Source organism: Pristiophorus japonicus, chromosome 4 (genome assembly GCF_044704955.1).
Source record: "Pristiophorus japonicus isolate sPriJap1 chromosome 4, sPriJap1.hap1, whole genome shotgun sequence".
Lineage (NCBI taxonomy): Eukaryota > Metazoa > Chordata > Chondrichthyes > Pristiophoridae > Pristiophorus > Pristiophorus japonicus.
In genome coordinates, this window is record NC_091980.1 from 157,996,485 (window position 1) to 158,021,964 (window position 25,480).

Consider the following 25,480-nt stretch of genomic DNA (forward strand, 5'->3'; position numbering starts at 1 on the left):
AAGCCTCTGTACAGCAGGAAGGAGAAGGCGATACGGGGGGGAAGGCAAAGAGATGGGAAGGGAGGCCAAATGCAAAGTCAAAGGATTTAAGGATAATTTTTGAAAGGGACAGATGACTTCCTAATACTTTATTGACCTTAGTGATGACACCTTTATAATTACAAAGAAATGCACAAAATGTACAGCACAGATACAAGCCATTCGGCCGAACGGGTCCGTGCCGGTGTTTATGCTCCAGACCAGCCTCCTCCCTCCCTCCTTCATCTCACCCCATCAACATATCCTTCTACTCCTTTCTCCCTCACGTGCTCATCGGGATTCCCATTAAACGTAACCTTGCTATTCGCATTAACTATACCTTGCCACAGCAAATTCCGCATTCTAACCACTCTGTCCGTAAAGAGGTTTCTTCTGGATTCCGTATTGGGTTTATTAGAGATTATCTTGCCTCTGGTTTTGGACTCTCCCACAAGTGGAAACATCGGGGGTGCGGGGGGTGATTTTAACCTCCGAAAATGGATGGATTTTGGTCGGGTGGGATGTAAAAATGTTAAAAACCTGAATCCCAACTTCAACCGGCCCCTGTGCGGCTTTAATGGAGGCGGGACGGGACGGGTGGGTGGGTGGCCATTCACCCCAGTCACAGGCGGCAGGGTGGTCATTTAAATATTACAATGAGGCTGTGTGCCTCATATTTAAAGAACATATTAAATTTCACACTCACCGGCCAGGTTTCTTGGGCCTTGGGAAACCTGGCAGCTAAAGGGAGGCGAGCAGGTGGTAAGTGCCTTTCCACTTAGCGACTGGGTCCAACTTACCTGCTCCACGCACCCGCAGCAATCTCCACCCCCGCACACCCCCCCCCGTCCCCCAGCTCGTGCGATCTCCCCTCCCCTGCTACCAGCCTAGCTTCTCTACGTTTACCCAATCAAACCCTTCAACATCTCACCACTCAGCCGTCTCTTCTCTAGACCCTGCCTGTTCAGCAATTCCCGATAGTTATACAGTGACCAGATACATCACTAGTTGTAATGTATTTGCTCCACGGGTTCTTTGCTTAAGAATTCCTAGCAACACATCACTGTTAAGAACTAGTTGGTTTATTAGCAAAAGGTTTAACAATCTCACTACACATTACCAGTTCATCCACCAGGCACTCAGCCACCTGCCTCATCGTGGATCCCCTGAACCCAACTGGCTGGGGTTTTATTGAGTCTTGTGAACATCACGTGACTGGCTAAGCCACTCCCAACGCAACAGCTCATACTTTCAAGAGCATACGTTGCAATAATCATGCCCAAATCATCTTTATTAATGGACACCTATTCATCGTGTCTATGTTTAATAGTTAATAATGTGATCGGAGAAGCATGAGTTTGGGCCCAGAAGAACCGAGGGCCCGGGGGAAGCACGGGCCAGCCCACACTGTGATATGTGTGCGCACTAGGTCTGTGCAGCAGAGCTGGTCTCCAGTCATCCTGGGTAACCCTTGCCACTGGACCAAGGCCTAGCTCTGTCAAGCCCGTGTGGTGGCTGGAGTGTAATGATTACCACACGTTAAAATCCACGCACAGGCATCTTCCACCCTTCAGGATGTAGTTCAGGATCTGGAATATTAGGTCCTTCATTGAAACACCTGTGAACTCATCCTTTTCTGGTGTGGAAGGAAGTCATCGTTGTTTCAAGGGGCTGCCTATGATGATGATGGTTTAATAGTTCCTCTCCCAACATTCATTGCCTCACATCTCTCACATTAAATTCTCTCTCCCAGGCCTCAGCTCATTCACTTCATTTCTTCAGATCCCTTTGAACGGGTCAATCTCTCCTTCACTGCTGTCATCGCGCCTATTTTACAATCTCTGCTCTCAGTTGCTGGTCATGGAGGGAGAGGTCTCTGATTGGACGGAGGCTCATCAGAAACACATTTCCCAGAGGGCTCCTTTAATAGGCATTAGGCCCCAAGGTAGCATAGGCGACCGCCAGGGACACCTAAATAAATGGGCCCAACGGTTTCTGCGGCGGCCGGAACACACACACATTCGCCATTGCTAGATTTGTCAGCGTCACGCCGAGAAACAGGCACAATGCAAACCAATTCTTACCCCCACAATAAAACTATGAGGGGTCTGGATAGAGTGGATAGGACTAACCCGTTTCCCTTTGCAGAGGGGTCAACAACCAGGGGGCATAGATTTAAAGTAATTGGGAGGATTAGAGGGGATTTGAGGAGACATTTCTTCACCCAGAGGGTGGTGGGGGTCTGGAACCCACTGCCTGAAAGGGTGGTAGAGGCAGAAACCCTCACCACATTTAAAAAGTGTGTGGGTGTGTTGTGAGGGTGTGTTGTGTGGGTGTGTTGTGTGGGTGTGTTGTGTGGGTGTGTGTGTGTGAGTATGAGTGTGAGTGTGTGTGTGTGTGGGGTGTGTGTGTGAATGGGTGTGTGTGTGTGGGTGTGTGTGTGTGTGTGTGTGTGGGTGTGTGAATGGGTGTGTGTGTGTGGGTGTGTGTGTGTGGGTGTGTGTGTGAATGGGTGTGTGTGAATGGGTGTGTGTGTGTGGGTGTGTGGGTATGTGGGTGTGTGTCTGTGTGGGTGTGTGTGTGTGTGAGAGTGTGTGAGTGTGTGAGTGTGGGTGGGTGTGTGTGGGGGTGTCTGTAATGTATGTACCTGCGAGTATGCTTGAGTTGGGAGTGGCTTAGCCAATCACACGATGTTCACAAGACTCAATAAAACCTCAGCCAGTTGGGTTCGGGGGATCCACGGTGGGGCAGGTGGTTGTGAGCCTGATGGATGAACTGGTAATATGTAGTGCGATTGTTAAACCTTTGCTAATAAACCAACTAGTTCTTAATAGCAATGTGTTGTTGTGAATTCTTAAGCAAAGAACCCATGAAGCAAATACATTACAATGTGTGTAGGCGTGAGGTGTCAGTGTCGGGTGTGTGTCGGGTGTGTGTGGGTGTGTGTGGGTGTGTGTGGGTGTGTGTGTGGGTGTGTGTAGGTGGGGTGTGTGGGTATGAGGTGTAAGATGTGTGCATGTGAACAGAGAGTTTGACGGGGAACTGCTAACTTTCACATTGGGCCTTCTGCCCCTCGCTAGCTGGTTACAGGGGTCCCAGCGGGTTACGGAGGTCCCAATGGGTTATGGAGGTCCCAGTGGGTTACGGAGGTCCCAGCGGGAGGTACTCACCGAGGCGTGGCTGCCTGCTGACAGGATCTTGTTGCATCGCTCACATTTCAGACAGAACTTGTGCCAGTCTCTCCCCAGCGAAGACACCTTCTCAGCTGCAACAACAGAAGCATCAGTCAGTCAGAATCCTCACTCAGTTACTCATTGACCCACAACAGGCACATTCGCAGCCTCACCGCGCCAAAGTGGCTATCGCTTTCCTGCACGTATGTCTGAACTCCAAAGGGGCAGGGAAACCATTAACGGATAAATGTTCCCCATGTTAACTCCTTAATCTGAATCCCCCTCCCTGTTTATCTTCTCTAAGTCCTCTGCTTTCTCCCAAAGGAGAAAGGGCAGGGGACCTATCCCCTGTCAGAGCAGCTGTCTGAAAAGAAAGGACTGCATTTATATAGTGCCTTTCATGACCTCAGGGTGTCCCAAAGTGTTTCAAAACCAATGAAATGCTTTTGAAGTGTAGTCCCTGCAGTAATATAGGAAAGTCGGCAGCCAATTTGCGCACAGTAAGCTCCCACAAACAGCAATGATCAGATAACTTGTTATAGTGATACTCTTTAGGTCCGAGGTCATTCACTTTGGACCGATAAAGGATACTTTCTAAATGGTGAAAAGCTAAAAACAGCAGAGATCCAAAGAGACTTGGGGGCCCAGATACACAGATCATTAAAATGCCACGAATAGGTTCAGAAAATAATCAAACAGGCTAATGGAATGCTGGCCTTTAAATCTAGAGGACTAGAGTACCAGGGGGTAGAAGTTATGCTGCAGCTATACAAAGCCCTGGTTAGACCACACCTGGAGCACTGTGAGCACCACACCTTAGGGAGGATATATTGGCCTTGGAGGGAGTGCAGCGTAGGTTTACCAGAATGATACCTGGACTCCAAGGGTTAAGTTACGAGGAGAGATTAAACAAATTAGGGTTAAGCAGTGATCTGATCGAAGTTTTCAGGATATTGAGGGGAACAGATAGAGTTAGACTATTTCCGCTGGTTGGGGACTCTGGGACGAGGGAGCACAGTCTAAAAATTAGAGCCAGTCTTTCAGAAGAGAAATGAGGAAACACTTCTACACACAAGGGATGGTAGAAGTTTGGAACTCTCTTCTGCAAACAGCAATTGATGCGAGGTCAATTGTTCATTTTAAATCGGAGATTGGTAGATTTTTGTTGACCAAAGGCATTGAGGGATATGGACCAATGGGTATATGGAGTTAGGCCACAGATCAGCCATGATCTCATTGAATGGTGGAACAGGCTCAAGAGGCTCAATGGCCTCCTCCTGTTCCTATGTTCCTATGATGTTGGTGGAGTCATAAATCGTGGCCAGGTCACTGGAGATAACGTTGTTTTTCTCTCCTTCCCTCCAAGCAACTCCAACGGCCGAGATTGGAAATTTTAAACATCCAGAATCGTGGGGAGACGAGACCGAGATACTGAGATACACTGAGTATCATCCACACTCAATTCAAAGTAGCTTAATTCAAACAATTGCTTCATTCAAATTAGCATTAAATGCTTTTCTGTGTTATTTACATTATTTAATTTTGGATAACTCAATTTTCTATCATGTCATCATCATCACAGGCAGTCCCTCGAAGGATGACTTGCTTCCACGCCAAAAAAGGATAAATTCACAGGTGTTTCAATGAAGGACCCAATATTCCAGATCCCGAACTACATCCTGAAGGGTGGAAGGTGCCTGTGCGTGGATTTTTTTGCACACCAGCCACCACACGGGCTTGACAGAGCTAGGTCTTGGTCCAGTGGCAAGGGTTAACCAGGACCTAGTGCGGACACATATCAGTGTGGGCTGGCCCGTGCTGCCACTGGGCCCTTGCCTCTTCCGGGCCCCGATCGCATTGCTCCACGATCACGCGCCACTCCTGCGCCCCAACCTCACCGCTCCTGCTGTACCTGCCCACGCTCCAATCAGTGACCTGGATTTTGGTGATGTCCAGTCCAGTCGCCCTCTTCACAGCACGCACTGTACCGTGACATGGTATGCTCCTTTGAAGGTCCTGACCTGTTGATGGTCCTTGAGGTCTAGTATGTAAAAGGACTTTGAATCGCCAGCAGTGCATTGTAAAACAGCTCTGAACTCAAGGTACCCAAACAGGAATATAACGGATATATTCATAATTATATTTCGACTGCTTGCTATTTTTGGACAGTGGAGGGCATTTCCTCTTGGCTGGGAATCTTTGGTACAATGCATTCCAATTCTATTCCCCCCAGATTTCTAATGTGACCAATGCTTTGGCATTGGGTCGGAGTTTAACCCTTTCATTGCTTCACTTTGATGATGCAGAAGCTCTCAGTACTTTTCTTTTTAAGTACATAAAAGATCCCACGGCACTTATTCGAAGAGGAGCAGGGGAGTTCTCCCCGGTGTCCTGCCCAATATTTATCCCTCAATCAACACCTGGATCAGATTATCTGGTCATTATCACATTGCTGTTTGTGGGAGTTTGCTGTGCGCAAATTGGCTGCCGCGTTTCCCACATTACAACAGTACTTCATTGGCTGTAAAGAGCTTTTGGACATCCTGAGGTCGTGAAAGGCGCTAAATAAATGCAAGTCTTTCTTTCTAATGTCACTGTATGTACTGGATTCACACCTGGGGAACGATCACTTCCCAGGGCACGGGGCAGGGGAGGGGAGGGGCGGAGGGATGTGGGCCCTGTACTATGGTATTCTGGCCAACATGCTTCCCTCATCCAAAACAGGATTAACATCACATTCCTGTGACCAGAACAACGACTCCATTTGCAGACAGAGGTAAGTGTCAGCTGTCACTCAGTGGGTAGCACCCTCACCTCTGAGTCAGAAGGTTGTGGGTTCAAGTCCCACTCCAGGGACTTGAGCACATAAATCTAGGCTGACACTCCCAGTGCAGTGCTGAGGGAACGCCGCACGGTCGGAGGTGCTGTCTTTCAGATGAGATGTTAAACCGAGGCCCCGTCTGCTCTCTCGGGTATATGTAAAAGATCCCATGGCACTATTTCTTCGAAGATAAGCTGGGGAGTTATCCCTGGTGTCCTGGCCAATATTTATCCCTCAATCAACATAACGAAAAAGCAGATTATCTGGTCATTATCGCATTGCTGTTTGTGGGAGCTTGCTGTGCAAATTGGCTGCCGCGTTTCCCACATTACAACAGTGACTACACCCCAAAAGTACTTCATTGGCTGTAAAGCGCTTTGAGACGTCTGGTGGTCATGAAAGGCGCTATATAAATGCAAGTCTTTCTTTAATTCATTGCTGTGACGTGCTTTGTGTGTAACTGCCAGTATGGTTAGGATTGTCCCTTTAGAGAGCGAATTCAGACGTCTGGTGTCAACAGATTAGCTCAAGTATTAATAATAAACACTGCTCAATAAATCATCCCTTTCAAGAAATGTTATAAAGCTGAAGAATTGTATAAACAGGGCAGCGACCATCGTTGTTCTCAGCGGGACACACAGCTCTATCACGGAGGAAGCACCTTCCATCCCCAGCTCCAGGCCCTTCCCAGTGGAATTCCAATCCCACCACTTCCTACAGAAGTTGCTTACAGCGTTGGGACAGATTTTTCAAACCTTCCCCACTGTCAGCTTCCTGAACGTGCCGACATTTTCATTTCAATCTGGGATAGATTGAAACGAGAAGCGAGGTGGGTGGATGCCAGACACGAGAATCCCAAAGTAAGCGCTCTACTCGGAATTCCTTCACGGCAAACGGGCCAAAGGTGGGCAGCGGAAACGTTACAAGGACACCCTCAAAGCCTCCCTGATAAAGTGCAACATCCCCACTGACACCTGGGAGTCCCTGGCCAAAGACCGCCCTAAGTGGAGGAAGTGCATCCGGGAGGGCGCTGAGCACCTCGAGTCTCATCGCCGAGAGCATGCAGAAAACAAGCGCAGGCAGCGGAAGGAGCGTGCGGCAAACCAGTCCCACCACCCCTTCCCTCAACGACTATCTGTCCCACCTGTGACAGGGACTCTGGTTCTCATATTGGACTGTTCAGCCACCTAAGGACTCATTTTTAGAGTGGAAGCAAGTCTTCCTGGATTTCGAGGGACTGTCGATGATGATGGGGTGGATGGAGTTCAGATACAGATCAGCCACGACCTAAGTGAATGGTGGAGCAGGCTGGAGGGGCTGAATGGCCTGCTCCTGCTCCTGTGATCCGACGCGGAATGGGCTGGTGGAGACGGGAGGCGCGCACTGGGAGTAAGTGGGCTGAGGGGTCCGTCCAAACGTGTGGGGAAAGCCTGCAGTTCCCTCGCTGGGAGGCCCGCCCACACCACGAACCTCAGAGTGAGCCAGGTCTCAATGTCCACAGCCTTCAAAACCCAGCGATCCTTGGAGCCAAATTAGGGGAAGGCCCCAGGCAAACTATTAACTATCGCACCGTGAAAACAACCCGTCACATCAGCCAAGTCCTCAAGATGGTGAGGCCACACCTGGAATACTGCGTGCAGTTTTGGTTTCCATATTTACGAAAGGATATACTTGCTTTGGAGGCAGTTCAGAGAAGGTTCACTAGGTTGATTCCAGAGATGAGGGGGTTGACTTATGATAAAGGTTGAGTAGGTTGGGTCTCTACTCATTGGAATTCAGAAGAATGAGAGGTGATCTTATCGAAACGTATAAGATTATGAGGGGGCTTGACAAGATGGATGCAGAGAGGATGTTTCCACCGATGGGGGAGACTAGAACTAGAGGGCATGATCTTAGAATAAGGGGCTGCCCATTTAAAACTGAGATGAGGAGGAATTTCTTCTCTCAGAGAGTTGTAAATCTGTGGAATTCGCTGCCTTAGAGAGCTGTGGAAGCTGGGACACTGAATAAATTTAAGACAGAAAATAGACAGTTTCTTAAACAATAAGGGGATAAAGGGTTATGGGGAGCAGGTGTGGAAGTGGACCTGAGTCTATGATCAGATCAGCCTTGATCTTATTGAATGGCAGAGCAGGCTCGAGGGGCCGTATGGCCTTACTCCTGCTCCTATTTCATGTTCGTATGTTCTTATGTAAGTGCAAGCTGGTGGGACTGGGCACTGCAGGACTAGAGGGCAGGAGTATGGATTAATATGTTCCCAGCAAGGCCGACTATTTCAGCGATTCGCCAACAGAGTAACTGACATTATACTTGAGCACATAATCTAGGCTGACACTCCATTGCAGTGCTGAGGGAGTGCTGCACTGTCGGAGGTGCCGTCTTTCGGATGAGACGTTAAACTAAGGCCCCGCCTGCTCTCTCAGGTGGATGTAAAAGATCCCATGGCACTATTTTGAAGAGTAGCAGGGGAGTTATCCCTGGTGTCCTGGCCAATATTTATCCCTCAATCAACATAACAAAACAGATTATCTGGTCATTAACACATTGCTGTTTGTGGGAGCTTGCTGTGCGCAAATTGGCTGCTGCGTTTCCTACATTACAACAGTGACTGCACTCCAAAAGTACTTCATTGGCTGTAAAACACTTTGGGACGTCCTGAAGTTGTGAAAGGCGCTATACAAGAAGGGTAAGAGAGATAAACAAGAAAATTATAGGCCTATTAGTCTAACTTCAGTTGTGGGATAGTGACTATAATCTGTTATTGGGGACAGAGTGACGGAGCATCTGGACAGATATAAGATGATCAGAGTAAGCCATACATAACAGACCTAGTTGAATTTTTTGAGGAGGCAACTGAAATGGTGGATATGGGAGTATCTATGGATGTTATTTATATGGATTTCCAGAAAGCATTCGACAAGGTTGCACGTAAGAGACCATTAACAAAAATGACAGCACATGGAATTGGAGGCAACCTATTGGCTTGGATAGGGAATTGGATAGGAGACAGAGGGTAGGGATAATGGGTATGTACTCTAATTGACAGGATGTGACCCGTGGCGTTACCCCAGGGATCTGGACTGGGACTGAAGCTTTTCACTATTTATAAATGAGTTGGATGACGGAATAGAGAGCCGTGTATCTCGGTTTGCTGACAGCATTAAGTTAGGTGGCTCAGTAACTTGTGTAGATGGGAGCAGAAAGATGCAAAGGGACATTGATTGGTTAAACGAGTGGGCAGAACTGTGGCAGATGGAGTTCAATGTGGGAAAGTGTGAGGTCATCCAGCTTGGACCTGAGAAAGATAAATCAGAGTATTTTCTTAATGGCGAGAAGTTAGGAACTGTGGATAAGCAGAGGGATTTAGGGGTTCAAGTACAGAAATCACTAAAAGCTAAGTGGGCAGGTACAAATTTTTTTTTTAAATGCTAATGGAATAAAAGCAGAAAATGCTGGAAATACTCAATAGGTCAGGCAACATCTGTGGTGAGAGAACAACAGAGTTAATGGTTCAGGTCAGTGACCCTCCGTCAGAACTGAAAAAAGTTAGCGATGTAACGGGTTTTAAGCGGGTGCAGAGACAGGGGGAGGGGAGGAGCGGAGGTCTGTGATCGGGTGGAAGGATGGAGAGATCAAACGACAAAATGGATAATGGTGCAAGGCAATTGGATGTTGGCCTTTATCCCCCAAGAGGGCTGCAATACAAAGGGTGTCACGTTATGTTACAGCTGTACAGAGCTCTGGTTAGATCTCATCTGGGGCACTGCATTCAGTTCTGGGTATCTCACCCTCGGAAGGATATATTGGATTTGGAGAGGGTGCAGAATCTGGATCTAACAGGGTTAAATTATGAGGGCAGGTTGCATAGACTAGGCTTATGTTCCCTTGAATATAGCTTAATGGGTGATCTAATTCCAGTGTTCCAGATGATTAAAGGATTTAATAGGGTAGATACAGAGAAACTATTTCCTCTGGTGGGAAAGTCCAGAACACGGGGGCATAACCTTAAAATTAGAGCCAGGGTTTTCAGGGAGCGAAGTCAGGAAGCATCTCCTCACACAAAGGGTAGTGGAAATCTGGAACTCTCTCCCCCAAAAAGCTGTTGAGCCTGAGGGTCAATAAAAAAATTTCAAAACTGAGATTGATAGATTTTTGTTAGGTAAGGGCATTAAGAAATCAAGGCGGGGCGATGGAGTTAAGAACATAAGAAATAGGAGTAGGAGTAGGCCATACGGCCCTTCGAGACCGCACCGCCATTCAATATGATCACGGCTGCCTTAGGCCAGTTAAGGTACAGATCAGCGATGATCTAACTGCTCGGCGGAACAGGCTCAAGGGGCTAAATGGCCTACTCCTGTTCCCATAAATACAAGTTTGCTCTTGCTTACTTTTAAACAGAAGTGTGAAATGTCAAGGTTGGGGGGGAAGCTCAGAGAGTGACTGCCCAGCCCCGCCATTAACAGCCCCTGCCTTTAAGAAACTAAAATGCCGTGACAGGATGTAGTAACTCATCTCCTAAAATAGCAGCTGACGAGCGGGCCAATGATGGAAAGGCAGTTAAACTATTGGAATAATGGTAGGAAATAACTGAGGGAAATTGAGTGACCGGTGCACCGGGCTCCATTGTTCTTGATGGAGCGTCAAGTGCGCGTGACATTTGAACCATCAGGGTGCAGAGTGAAAGAGAGAGACAGGCATATTCTGGGCCTAATCCGAGTATGGGGCCTGCGGGGCCTGGTTGCCATGGGCGACCAGTGGGATGATGGAAAGTGAATCTGAAGAGCTCTTTGAACTGGCTGTGTCCCTGGACCTTTCACAGGCTTCAGCAATTCTGAAGTCATGGCATGATGCTTTCCAAAACTACGCATCGCCCAACCCTTTCAACTTGAATCCTGCTGTAAATAAATGAATAATGTGGCCTTTTGTTCACTGGGCTGCATAGAGCAACTGGCCTGAGGCAGCTGGCGCCCTCCTACACACACTCAATACAGATGCACAAGCAACTCCCTGCTCCCGTCTTCATGCTGCAGAGGTATCGGCAAAAGACGGACACGCAGACAGAGCAGACAGACAGGCAGGCAGGCAGGCAGGCACAGACAGACATAGAGCCAGAAAGATAGAAAGGCAGCAAGAAAGAGAGCAAGAAAGAGAGAGAGAGAAGAAGAGAGCGAGAAAGGGAGCGAGGAAGATCGAGAAAGAGAGGGAGGAAGAGAGCGAGAAAGAGAGAGAGGAAGAGCAAGAAAAAGAGAGAGGAAGAAAACGAGAAAGAAAAGGAGAGAGGAAGAGAACGAGAAAGAAAGAAAGGACTTGCATTAATATAGCATCTTTGTGTACGCGCGTGTGTGTGTGCTTATGTGTATACGGTGTGTGTGTGTGTGCTTATGTGTGTACGGTGTGTGTGTGTGTGCTTATGTGTATACGGTGTGTGTGTGTGCTTATATGTGTACGGTGTGTGTGTGCTTATGTGTGTACGGTGTGTGTGTGTGCTTATGTGTGTACGGTGTGTGTGTGCTTATGTGTGTACGGTGTGTGTGTGTGCTTATGTGTGTACGGTGTGTGTGTGTGTGCTTATGTGTGTACAGTGTGTGTGTGTGCTTATGTGTGTACGGTGTGTGTGTGTGTGCTTATGTGTATACGGTGTGTGTGTGTGCTTATGTGTGTACGGTGTTTGTGTGTGTGTGTGTGCTTATGTGTGTACAGTGTGTGTGTGTGCTTATGTGTGTACGGTGTGTGTGTGTGTGCTTATGTGTATACGGTGTGTGTGTGTGCTTATGTGTGTACGGTGTGTGTGTGTGTGTGTGTGTGTGCTTATGTGTGTACGGTGTGTGTGTGTGTGTGTGTGTGCTTATGTGTGTACAGTGTGTGTGTGTGCTTATGTGTATACGGTGTGTGTGTGTGCTTATGTGTGTACGGTGTGTGTGTGTGCTTATGTGTATACGGTGTGTGTGTGTGTGTGTGTGTGCTTATGTGTGTACAGTGTGTGTGTGTGCGTGTGCGTATGTCAATGTTCCCATGAAGCTATGTGCCCGCCCGCGATCTGGAGGTCCCACGCAGGTCACCCACCGGCTGTAGATTGGGAACGTCGTGCCTGGGGGGGAAAGTGAATGGGGCCCGCAGCCTGATAAAGGGGCATGCCTGCCGAAACCTGAGAGGGAACATTGGTGTGTGGGTGTGTGACCTGATAGAGGTCGGTGAAATTGTGAAAGGGTTTGATAGGGTAGACGCAGAGAAGGTGTTTGCACTGGGAGGGGTGGGGGTTGGGAAAACCAAAACTGGGGACCATAAATACAATACACTCACTAATAAATCCAATCGGGAATTTAGAGAAACTTCGTTATAGAAAGAAAGACTTGCATTTATATAGCGCCTTTCACAACCACCGGACGTCTCAAAGTGCTTTACAGCCAATGAAGTACATTTGGGTGTAGTCACTGTTGTAATGTGGGAAACACAGCAGCCAACTTGCGCACAGCAAGCTCCCACAAACAGCATTGTGATAATGACCAGATAATCTGTTTTTTTGTTATGTTGATTGAGGGATAAATATTGGCCAGGACACCGGGGCTAACTCCCCTGCTCTTCTTCAAAATAGTGCCATAGGATCTTTTGCATCCACCTGAGAGGGCAGACGGGGCCTCGGTTTAACGTCTCATCCAAAAGACAGCACCTCCAACAATGCAGCACTCCCTCAGCATTGCACTGGAGTGTCAACCTAGATTTATGCACTCAAGTCTCTGGAGTGGGACTTGAACCCACAATCTTCTAACTCAGAGGTGAGTGTGTTACTCACTGAGTCACGGCTGGCACTGCGGCCTAGAGAGAATGGTGAGACTGTGGAACCCGCTACCACAGGGAGTAGTTGAGGCGAATAGCATAGATGTATTTAAGGGGAAGCTGGATAAACACATGAGGGAGAAAGGAATAGAAGGATATGTTGATGGGGTGAGATGGAGAGGGGTGGGAGGGGGCTCGAGTGGAGCTTAAACCCCGGCACGGACTCTTTGGGCCGAAGGGCCTGTTTCTGTGCTGTACATTCTGTGAATTTTTGATTCCACTCTCTCCACACAGTGGTGGGGCCAGCACCTGGGGAATTTTTAGCCACACACACACACACACACACACACACACACACACAAACGCACGCCATGTCTCGGCCCACAGCTGAAACGCCCCACCCATCTTCCTGGACTGTTCCAGACACACACAGTATGCTCTCTACAGCAGGTGTCCTCACACACAGGCTGCACATTCTCACAGGCGGAGAATTTATTCCAAACACCCAGTCAGCTCACCACCCGCAGAGCCTGACCACAACTGGCGGCAACTCGATCCCCCCCACCCCCCCCCACCCCCAGACTGCCCGTGCCGATCTGCCCAGTGACAGTGCGGAGGGAGGCACGAAAGACAAGCGGAACCAATCCAGGGGTTGGAGTGATTCAGACATCGGGCAGCACGCGGCAAGTATCGGCAACGCTGAGAGGCACAGTGTCCTTTTACAGGAGAATAGCTAGCTCCCCGTTAATGCAGCAGGCATCTGGTGTGAGAGAACGCTGACCCAACCCGTCGATCGAGGGGCAGAACACACACCCTGAAACGACTGCAGCCCTGTCTGCCTCGTCTTGCTCAAACTTTCGCTTACTTGTCCGCTCATTTTTTTTCTCCAATAAAAATGTTACAAATGTAACGTGCACTTTGCCCGTGATATTTTTTCCATCTGTAACACTCAAACTTCAAAACCAGCAGCAAGCCTCCCTATTCCTGTAGTGTAGTGGCTACGTTACTCGACCAATAACCCTGAGAACGTGAGTTCTAATCCCACTGTGGCAGTTTGACAACTTGTGAAGTTAATTTAATAGAAAAACTCGGGGCTGGATTTCCCGGTGCTGTCCGCTTCTGTTTGTGCCCAGGGGGGGCGACAATGGCGGCGGTGATCTGTTCTGGGTGGGCGGCCAGCTCCCAGCATCCCGTGGGGTTTTCGGGGCCGGTATCGGCAGGACGTGGAGCTTTGCCACCCGTGGGAGGCGAGCCGGTGTGTAACGCCCTCGGTTGTGACATCGGCTCGATTTATGACTCCTGCCCGACCCATAATGCTGCATGGTAAAACAGGCGGTCCGAGCTGTAGTAGCTGCACTGAGGTCAGTAATGTCCACCTCAGGGAAGTCTGATCCTTTCTTCTTTTACTTTTTTTGCAATTTATGTTGTGGTGGCGTGGGCTATGTTTTGGGACTGTTTTGGGTGGGGCATTTTCAGGGTTTTTCTCTCCCCCGGCCTCTCTCAGGGCGCTCCCAGGCCGGCTGTTTAGCTGGGGATTTTCCCTTGCTCAGCCGGCCTAGCGCCCCGAGAGAGGTGTCTAACGCCTCCCTTAGCGCTCCGCCCCACACTCAGGGCCCAGCTGACCAATTTTGCTGACTGAGGCACAAACTGTTCCCGGGCGCAGACTTTACCGCCCCGCCGCCATTACCGCCCCGAAATCAGCAACGCCCAAAATCCAAAGTCTGGTATCAGCAACCATGAAACAGCCGGATCGTCGTTAAAAACACTCTGGTTGTTGTAACAAAGTCGGATTGCCCCAGCACTGCACGAGGAGTGGTCAGGAACCTCCGTCAATGCCACATTAACAGGTTCAATCTCGCTCCCCTATCTCCTCGGACTCCGGGCCCATTGTGCAGGTGACCACCCTGAGCTGTGAGCCTCAGTCAAAGGTAATCCACTGGGCTTCACACGTCAAAACTGGCCGCTATACACAGGCCTGAACCAACGGCAGAGATCGGAGTGGGCTCGGGGTTTGGGACACCTCTCACAGGACACATCCTCAATCCTGTGCTCTAATAGCTCTCTGTTCAAAAAAACCTCCCTTCCTCCCGTCTGCAATGTGTTTGCTTCATGGGTTCTTTGCTTAAGAATTCATAGCAACACATTGCTATTAAGAACAAGTTGGTTTATGAGCAAAGGTTTAACAATCACACAATACATTACCAGTTCATCCACCAGGCTCACAACCACCTGCCCCATCGTGGATCCCCCGAACCCAACTGGCTGGGGTTTTATTGAGTCTTGTGAACATCACGTGACTGGCTAAGCCACTCACAATGCAACAGCTCTACAAACTGTGAGCATACTCACCGGTGTTTACATTACACTGGGTGCTTCCAGTGAGATGCCTTGTTTCCTGTCCCCCCGGTTCCCCATTCGCCCACTTGTGGAAACAATCTCTCAGGTGTTTACCCATAGTAAGGTCGCCAGGTTTATCGCGTCCCTTCACCAGTCTGCTCTCGCTCTGCAGGAAATGCTGGTTCCCCCACATCCACCCCACCCCCCAGTCTCCCTCTCCCCCCACACACACCCCACCCCCCAGTCTCCCTCTCCCCCCACACCCACCCCACCCCCCAGTCTCCCTCTCCCCCCACACCCACCCCACCCCCCAGTCTCCCTCTCCTCCCACACCCACCCCACCCCCCCAGTCTCTCTCTCCCCCCACACCCACCCCACCCCCCAGTCTCTCTCTCCCCCCACACCCACCCCACCCCACAGTCTCCCTCTCCCCCCACACCCACCCCATTCCCCAGTCTCCCTCTCCCCCCACACCCACCCTAACCCCCAGTCTCCCTCTCCCCCCACACCCACCCCACCCCCCAGTCTCTCTCTCCCCCCACACCCACCCCACCCCCCCCCAGTCTCCCTCTCCCCCCACACCCACCCCATTCCCCAGTCTCCCTCTCCCCCCACACCCACCCTAACCCCCAGTCTCCCTCTCCCCCCACACCCACCTTAACCCCCAGTCTCTCTCTCCCCCCACACCCACCCCACCCCCCAGTCTCCCTCTCCCCCCACACCCACCCCATTCCCCAGTCTCCCTCTTCCCCCACACCCACCCCACCCCCCCAGTCTCCCTCTTCCCCCACACCCACCCCACCCCCCCAGTCTTCCTCTCCCCCACACCCACCCCACCCCCCAGTCTCCCTCTTCCACCTCCGACCAATCCCCTGACCCCCAGTCCCTTGTCTCCCTCTTCTTCTCAGTCTGCTGAAACTCTCTCCTTTCCCTGCCCCCCTCACCCCGCCCCCCCCCCCACACGAACCCTGTCCCGTGGTCCTTGCTTCCCCCAGTCAGAACATAACATAAGAGCATAAGAATTAGGAGCAGGAGTAGGCCATTCAGCCTCTGAAGCCTGCTCCGCCATTCAGTGAGATCATGGCTGATCTTCGACCTCAACTCCACTTTCCCGCCCGATCCCCATATCCCTTGATGCCCTTAATATCCAAAAATCTATCCATCTCAGTCTTGAATATTCTCAAAGACTGAGCCGCCACAGCCCTCTGGGTTAGATAATTCCAAAGATTCACCACCCTCTGAGTGAAGAAATTCCTCCTCATCTCAATCCGAAATGGCCGACTCCTTCTCCTGAGACTGTGACCCCTGGTCCCGCTCCCTCCTCAGGAAGGCAGAGTGTCAGCACCAACCACACCAGCCGGCAACGTTCCACGGGGAAAGAGATAAACCCTGTCACATCCAGTCTATTCCTGTGGACTGTCAGGGCCATAGGGTAAACGAGTTCCCCGACCACTCACTGTGCCAACAGATTATGGGCCACATTTCCCATCTTATCGTCACCTACTAACAGCAACACACACCCAAAGGTCTGAGCATGAATCTGCACAACAGTAAGTGCCGTCAATCAACCTGCCTTTGACACAGCTCCGTCCAGGACCTGGCAATGGTTGAGCAAGCCCTGTATTTTATTTTAATATTTACTCTGCCTTTCCGACCTGCCCGGATGGAGCAGGCCCTCTTGCACCATCTTGCTTCAATCTTCTTGTGATCATATCTCCTCCTTTGTAGGGGAGCATGTCAGCTGTGGCTCAGTGGGCGGCACTCTCGCCTCGAAGTCAGAAGGTTGTGGGTTCAAGTCCCACTCCAGGGACTTGAGTGTAAAAATCCAGGCTGACACTCCAGTGCAGTGCTGAGGGAGTGCTGCACTGTCGGAGGTGCCGTCTTTCAGAATGCGATGTTAAACCGAGGTCCCGTCTGCTCTCTCAGGTGGATGTAAAAGATCCCATGGCACTATTTCGAAGATGAGCAGGGGAGTTATCCCTGGGGCCAATATTTATTCCTCAATCAACATAACAAAAAAAACAGATTATCTGGTCATTATCACATTGCTGTTTGTGGGAGCTTGCTGTGTGCAAATTGGCTGCTGTGTTTCCCACATTACAACAGTGACTACACTCCAAAAGTATTTCATTGGCTGTAAAGCGCTTTGGGGTGTCCGGTGGTTGTGAGAGGTGCTATATAAATGCAAGTCTTTCTTTCCTTTCCCTGCTTCCCTGATGCCGGAGTCGGACGAGAATGTAGGAATTCCCATGGTTACAAATCCATTATAATAAAAGGAGATCAGTTCAAAACTCAGCACCAGCTCTCCGGGCTCATCCTGCCCCGAACGGTTCGACTTTGTGATCAGGGGCCTGTAATGTATGCACCGGAGAGAATGCTCACAGGTTTGTGGAGCTGTTGAGTTGTCAATCACGTGATGTTCACTAGACTCAATAAAACCCCAACCAGTTGGGTTCGGGGGATCCACGATGAGGCAGGTGGTTGTGAGCCTGGTGGATGAACTGGTAATGTGTAGTGTAATTGTTAAACCTTTGCTAATAAACCAACTAGTTCTTAATAGCAATGTGTTGCTGTGAATTCTTAAGCAAAGAACCCATCGAGCAAATACATGCCTGGGCCCAGAAACAGCCATTTATCCCGCGGCCCTGCCCACCCAATCCTGCTGATCCTTTCTTCACAAGCTGTGGTCCCAGAAAATCCATGGATCCTGATTGCTACAACATGAGCTGCTGGCCTTCGATTGCTTTTCTTGCCAACATTTTTCAGGCCAACATCCCCAGCATCGAAGCACTGACCACACTGGGCCACACTGTCCACATGCCCGACACAAGACTCCCAAAGCAAGTGCTCTACTCGGAACTTCTTCACGGCAAGCGAGCCAAAGGTGGGCAGAGGAAACGTTACAAGCCTCAAAGCCTCCCTGATAAAGTGTAAAACCCCCACTGACACCTGGGAGTCCCTGGTCATAGACCGCCCTAAGTGGAGGAAGTGCATCCGGGAGGACGCTGAGCACCTTGAGTCTCATCACCGAGAGCATGCAGAAACCAAGCACAGGCAGCGGAAGGAGCGTGCGGCAAACCTGTCCCACCCTCCCCTTCCCTCACTGACTATCTGTCCCATCTGTGACAGGGACTGTGGTTCTCGTATTGGACTGTTCAGCCACCTAAGGACTCATTCTAAGAGTGGAAGCAAGTCTTCCTCAATTCCGAGGGACTGTCTAAGATGCTTTTCTTGTGTCGGGTATTCAGTCCAAGCAGTCCTGAGTTGTACTGTTTCCTGCCTTGACGATTTGCGTGTTGCACGGTGTAAACCTTGCTTTGACTACTGTGAAAATCTTCAACACAGCGACGGTTAATCCCAAAATAGATGTAAAGCTGGTGCCTTCCAGTGCTGTGTGTAGAGAGAGGTCACAGCACAGCCCACTGAATGAGCATTCAAAAACATCTACAGGCTGCAGAAGGTATCATTCAGGCAGATACTTGGGCAGCGAGACCTTCCCACAGCAAGAATATAAGAAATAAGAATGGGAGTAGGCCATTTGGCCACTCGAGCCTGCTCCGCCATTCAATAAGATCATGGCTGATCTGATCATGGACTCAACTCCACTTCCCTACCTGCTCCACATAACTCTTCACTCCTTTATCGCTCAAAGATCTGTCTATGCCTTAAATATATTCAATGACCCAGCCTCCACAACTCTCTGGGGCAGAGAATTCCAAAGATTCACGTCGCTCAGAGAAGAAATTCCTCCTCATCTCCGTTTTAAATGGGCGACCCCTTATTCTGAAACTATGCCCCCTAGTTCTCGATTCCCCCACGAGGGGAAACATCCTCTCTGCATCTACCCTGTCAAGCCACCTCAGAATCTTATATGTTTCAATAAGGTCACCTCTCAATTCTTCTAAACTCCAATGAGTATCAGTGGTATGGAAGCTGCCCGATCGCAGCCAGTACCCCCAAACCCAATCCCACCCCTCCGAGCTGAGACAAGGTCAAGCCGATGATGCAGGACATCTGTGGCCCATTCCACCCGGAGCTGAGGGCCCAATCGCACCTCCAGCTCTGTGTAAGACTGCTGGCTCCCTCTTCAAACACATCGCTCGCCTCCACTCCCGCCCCAACCTCAGCCCCACAGACATCTTCATCACTGCCGGACTCCCTTCTCGAATACCTTGGCTCCTGGCCTCCCGGCCTCCACCGCACAGAATCGTGCAGCACAGAGAGACAAGGGCTTGACCAGGTGGATGCTTGGAGGATGTTTCCACTGATGGGGGAGACTAGAACCAGAGGGCACGATCTTAGAATAAGGGGCCGCCCATTTAAAACTGAGATGAGGAGGAATTGCTTCTCTCTGAGGGTTGTGAATCTGTGGAATTCGCTGCCTCAGAGAGTTATGGAAGCTGAGACATTGAATAAATTTAAGACAGAGACAGACAGTTTCTTAAACGATAAGGGAATAAAGGGTTATGGGGAGTGGGCGGGGAAGTGGACCTGAGTCCATGATCAGATCAGCCATGATCGTATTGAATGGTGGAGCAGGCTCGAGGGGCCGTATGGCCGACTCCTGCTCCTATTTCTTATGTTTTTCTGTATAAAGAGGCCATTCAGCCCATCGTGTCTGTGTCAGCCCTTTGAAGGAGCTGTCCAAATAGTTCCACCCACTGATCCTTTCCCCATAGCCCTGTATTTTTAAAGTATTCATCTAACTCCCTTTTGAAAGTTATTATTGAATCTGCTCCCACCGCCCTTTCAGGCAGCGTGTTCCAGATCACAGCAACTCGCTGCATTAAAACAAAATTCTCCTCATCTCCCTGTGGTTCTTTTGCCGATTACCTTAAATCTGTCTCCTCTGATCACTGACCCTTCTGCCAGTGGAACCCGCTTCTCCTTATTTACTGCCAAAATCCCTCATGAAGTCGAACACCTCTATCAAAGCTCCCCTTAAACTTCTCTGCTTTAAGGACAATCCCAGTTTCTCTAGTCTGTGCACATCCAGAACCCAACCCCAGGGCATCCCGCTCATCCATCACCCCAAACTTTGCCCATCTGCTCGGTTCACTGTCCCGTCAGCACAGCAAGCTCAAAATCCTCATCATTATCTTCCCCTCTTCCCCAGCTCCGCTGCCCCCCCCCAGTCACATGGTGCAGATGGTGATCAAGTGGTGCGGAGGGTGATCCAGTCACATGGTGCGGAGGGTGATCCAGTCACATGGTGCGAAGGGTGATCCAGTCACATGGTGTGGAGGTGATCCAGTCACATGGTGCGTAGGGTGATCCAATCACATGGTGTGGAGGATGATCCAGTCATATGGTGCGGAGGGTGATCCAATCACATGGTGCGGAGGGTGATCCAGTCACATGGTGCAGATGGTGCTCACATGGTGCGGAGGGTGATCCAGTCACATGGTGTGGAGGGTGATCCAGTCACATGGTGCGGAGGGTGATCCAGTCACATGGTGCAGATGGTGATCACATGGTGCGGAGGGTGATCCAGTCACATGGTGTGGAGGGTGATCCAGTCACATGGTGCAGATGGTGATCACATGGTGCGGAGGGTGATCCAGTCACATGGTACGGAGGGTGATCACATGGTGCGGAGGGTGATCCAGTCACATGGTGTGGAGGGTGATCCAGTCACATGGTGCAGATGGTGATCACATGGTGCGGAGGGTGATCCAGTCACATGGTGCGGAGGGTGATCACATGGTGCGGAGGGTGATCCAGTCACATGGTGCAGACGGTGATCACATGGTGCGGAGGGTGATCCAGTCACATGGTGTGGAGGGTGATCCAGTCACATGGTGCAGATGGTGATCACATGGTGCGGAGGGTGATCCAGTCACATGGTACGGAGGGTGATTACATGGTGCGGAGGGTGATCCAGTCACATGGTGCGGAGGGTGATCACATGGTGCGGAGGGTGATCCAGTCACATGGTGTGGAGGGTGATCCAGTCACATGGTGCGGAGGGTGATCCAGTCACATGGTGCAGATGGTGATCACATGGTGTGGAGGGTGATCCAGTCACATGGTGTGGAGGGTGATCCAGTCACATGGTGCAGATGGTGATCACATGGTGCGGAGGGTGATCCAGTCACATGGTGCGGAGGGTGATCACATGGTGCGGAGGGTGATCCAGTCACATGGTGCAGATGGTGATCACATGGTGCGGAGGGTGATCCAGTCACATGGTGCGGAGGGTGATCACATGGTGCGGAGGGTGATCCAGTCACATGGTGCGAAGGGTGATCCAGTCACATGGTGTGGATGACTAGGAAACCATTACGGCGAAGCTCTTGTGGTTTATTACTTTATTTCAGCTCCTTCCTCGGATTACAGCCGTAGAAATCCATGGACTCCCCTTCAGTCTCCTTTATCTGGCTCCTGGACACAGCTGCCCGGCTCCCTCTCCTGCTCCAGGCTTCATTCTTCTTTGGCAAACCGTTTTGGCAGGAACCATGGAAAAGTCAAGTGCTTCGGATTTAACCGATGGGCCAACAGCTGAGGCAGATCGCAATTTTCGGAGCCGTTCTTGAGAATAAATGAAGAGAATGGCAGGGGCAGGTAGCAGGCCAGTAACCAGAAGAACTGCACAATTCAGTCAGCTTCGGAAGAGAAAGACCAACCAAGCTTTCAGTTCCCTCCAATTCTGGCCCCTGGCACATTGCTGATTAGGGTTAGGGTTAGGGTTAGGGTTAGGGTTAGGGTTAGGGTTAGGGTTAGGGTTAGGGTTGCTCCACCATCAGTGGCTGCGCCTTCTGTTGCCTGGGCCCCAAGCTCTGGAACTCCCTCCCTAAACCTCTCCGCCTCTCTACCTCTCTCTCCTCCTTCAAGACGCTCCTTAAAACATACCTCTTTGACCAAGCTTTTGGTCACCTGTGCTAATTTCTCATGTGGTTTGGCGTCAAACTTTGTTTGAAAACTGTCCCGTGAAGGGTCTCGAGATGCTCCACTACATTAAAGGCGCTATATAAATACATGTTGTTGTTGTTCTTTGGATCCATGGACCCCGATATTTAAGAGGAGTGAGTGGGGGGGGCGGGGGGTGGAGGTTAAGCAGGGGCAACCCAGAAATCCCGTGGCCACAGAGGTCCTGCAGGCATTAACGACATTGTTTTTTTGATGCTGCGCTCTTTGTCCGCCGCCTTTGCCTCCGTGCCCACTTCTTCAGCCAGGAGTCCCCCTCCCCCCACACACACAGCGGATGCTCTCTCTGGTCTCGCACTACCCAGACCCCTCCCTCTGACCTCTCACCCTCTCTAGATTTTTTCATTGGGAAATGCCGACGGGACATTGGCCATCTCAATGTCTCTGCTCCCCTCACTCACTCCAACCGACCTCCTTCTGAACTTGCAGCACTCCGCTCACTCAGATCCAACCCTAACCTTGTCATTAACCCTGCTGACAAGGGTGGCGCTGTTGTTGTTTAGCGAACAGACCTTGCAGAGGCTGATCGCCAACTCTCTGACACCTCCTCCTACCTCCCCCTGGACCATGACCCCACCACTGAACGTCAAGCCATCATTTCCCAGACTGTCACTGACCTCATCTCCTCTGGAGATCTTCCCTCCACAGCCAGCAACCTCATAGTTCCCCAATCCCACGCAGTCCGCTTCTACCTCCTTCCCAAGACCCACAAGCAGGACTGCCCCGGTAGACCCATCATTTCAGCCTGTCCTTGCCCCACAGAACTTATTTCTTCCTATCCTGACTCTATTTTTCTCCCCTTGTCCAGTCTCTTCCCACCTACATCCACGACTCCTCCGACACTCTCCGTCACAGCTTCCAGATTCCTGGCCCTAACCGTCTCCTTTTCACCACGGACGTCCAATCCCTCTACACTTCCATCCCCCACCAGGATAGCCTGAGGGCGCTATGCTTCTTCCTCGAGTGAGGCCCAACCAGTCCCCATCCACCACCACACTCCTCCGCCTGGCTGAACTTGTTCTCACATTGAACAACTTCTCCTTTAACTCCACTCACTTCCTCCAAATTAAAAGTATTGCTATGGGAACCCGCATGGATCCTAGCTGTGCCTGCCTTTTCGTGGGATATGTGGAACATTATTTGTTCCAGTCTTACTCGGGTCCCCTCCCTCACCTCTTTTTCCGGTACATCGATGACTGTATCGGTGCCATTTCCTGCTCTCGCCCTGAACTGGAAAATGTCATTCACTTTGCTTCCAATTTCCACCCTTCCTTCACCTTCACATGGTCCATCTCCGACTCTTCCCTTCCCTTCCTCCACTTCTCTGTCTCCATCTCTGGGGATAGGCTATTGACCAGTACCCACTATAAGCCCACTGACTCCCACAGCTACCTGGACTGCACTTCCTCCCACCCCACATCCTGTAAGGACACCATTCCATTCTCCCAGTTTCTCCGTCTCCGTCGCACCTGCTCTGATGACGCCATCTTCCACACTCATTTCTCTGACATGTCTTCCTTTTTCCTTAACCGAGGATTCCCCTCCGCCGTGGTTAACATGGCCCTCGACCGTGTCTGTTCTATTTCCTGCACCCCTGCTCTCACCCCTTCCCCTCCCTCTCAGAACCACGACAGGGTTCCCCTTGTCCTCACCTTTCACCCCACCAGCCTCCACGTTCAACGGATCATCCTCCGCCATTTCCGCCACCTCCAGCGTGATCCCACCACCAATCACATCTTCCCCTCCCCTCCACTCTCAGCGTTCCAAAGGGACTGCTCCCTCCGCGACACCCTGGTCCATTCCGCAGTCACCCCCAGCACCCCCTCCCCTTCCCACAGCATCTTCCCGTACAAGCGCAGGAGATGCAACACCTGCCCTTTTACCTCCTCCCTTCCCACTATCCAGGGACCCAAATACTCCTTCCAGGTGAAACAATGATTTACTTGTTCTTCTTTCAATTTAGTATCCTGTATTCGCTGCTCACGATGTGGTCTCCTCGACATCGGGGAGACCTAGCGTTGATTGGGTGACCGCTTTGCAGAGCACCTCCTTTCATTCTGTAAGTGTGACCCTGAGCTTCCGGTCGCCTGTCACTTTAATTCCCCGCTCCACTCCCACTCCGTCCTCAGCCTCCTACACTGTTCCAATGGAGCTCAACGCAAGCTCGAGGAACAGCACCTCATCTCTTGTTTAGGCAATTTACAGCCTTCTGGACTCAACATCGAGTTCCATAATTTCAGACCATAACCTCTGGCCCTATTTTCCAGGCAGCAGCTGTTTATGATTCTGCCATTCCCGTTTGCAACATTTAATCTCTCCTGCCTTCCACCCTATCACAGAACGTCCCCTTTGTTCTTTTCCACCCTTTCCCCTGCCCCTGAAATTGCTTAAAACTTGTTACATCTCTAGCTTTTCCCAGTTCTGACGAAGGGTCATCGACCTGAAACGTTAACTCTGTTTCTCTCCCCACAGACGCTGCCTGAACCGTTGAGTATTTCCAGCATTTTCCTGCTTTTGTTTCTATCTTTTTGTTTAAATGTTGTTTCCCCACACACGGCAGCCGGCCAGATCGGCAGGCGGGGGACCACAGCGGGGGACCCCTGGAGACTCCCGACTGGTGGCCGAGGAGTTAATATCGAGGTCTAAAGGGCGAAGCCTGAAACGTTAACCTAACTTTCTCTTTCGGATGAGATGTTAAACTGAGGCCCTGTCTGCCCCCTCAAGTAAAAGATCCCATGGCACTATTTCGAAGAAGAGCAGGGCAGTTATCCTCGGTGTCCTGGCCAATATTTATCCCTCAAGCAACATAACAAAAAAACAAGATCTGGTCATTATCACATTGCTGTTTGTGGGAGCTTGCTGTGCGCAAATTGGCTGCTGCGTTTCTCACATTACAACAGTGACTGCACTCCAAAAGTACTTCATTGGCTGTAAAGTGCTTTGAGACACCCGGTAGTCATGAAAGGCGCTATATAAATGCAAGTCTTTCATTTTTTCTCTTTCAGACGCTGTGTGTTTCCAACTCTGTCTGTGTGTTATATTAAAACGCCACTGAGAAAGTGAAACGTATCTTAGAAGAAAAGAGAGAGAGAGAGAGAGAGGGGGAGAATTGATCTTCAGAAGCTGCAACGTCCAAAAAGTATCAGCACAGGAAGGAGAGAGGCAGCGAAGTAGCTGTGTTTCAGTGACAATTGCAACGCCCAACGCCCCAGCCACAGGACATCAAAAGGTCATCTGTGTGTCTGCACAATGCTGTCCTGTTTATTCTCTCCCCGCTGGAAATGGAGATGGAAGCAGAGATTCCCCATGGAAAAAATTACCAGCACGCCAGGGAGACCATGTGACAGGTATACGACAAAAGCCCCCCTTGTCTCTCGCAGGGCAGCCCCTGCCACCCAGCCCCCTTCCCCTGCCATGCTGTCTCTCGCAG

General features: G+C 50.5%; 1 protein-coding gene across 1 annotated transcript in view; it reads right to left on the reverse strand.

Moving 5' to 3' along the window:
- The window catches only part of crip2 (cysteine-rich protein 2), a 75,725-nt gene that overhangs the window by 38,457 nt on the left and 11,788 nt on the right, over window positions 1–25,480 (reverse strand). Inside the window, exon 2 of the mRNA XM_070878719.1 lies at window positions 3,189–3,283. Within this exon, the coding sequence (XP_070734820.1) occupies window positions 3,189–3,283 (95 nt within the window). The remainder of the gene's footprint in view (window positions 1–3,188; window positions 3,284–25,480) is intronic.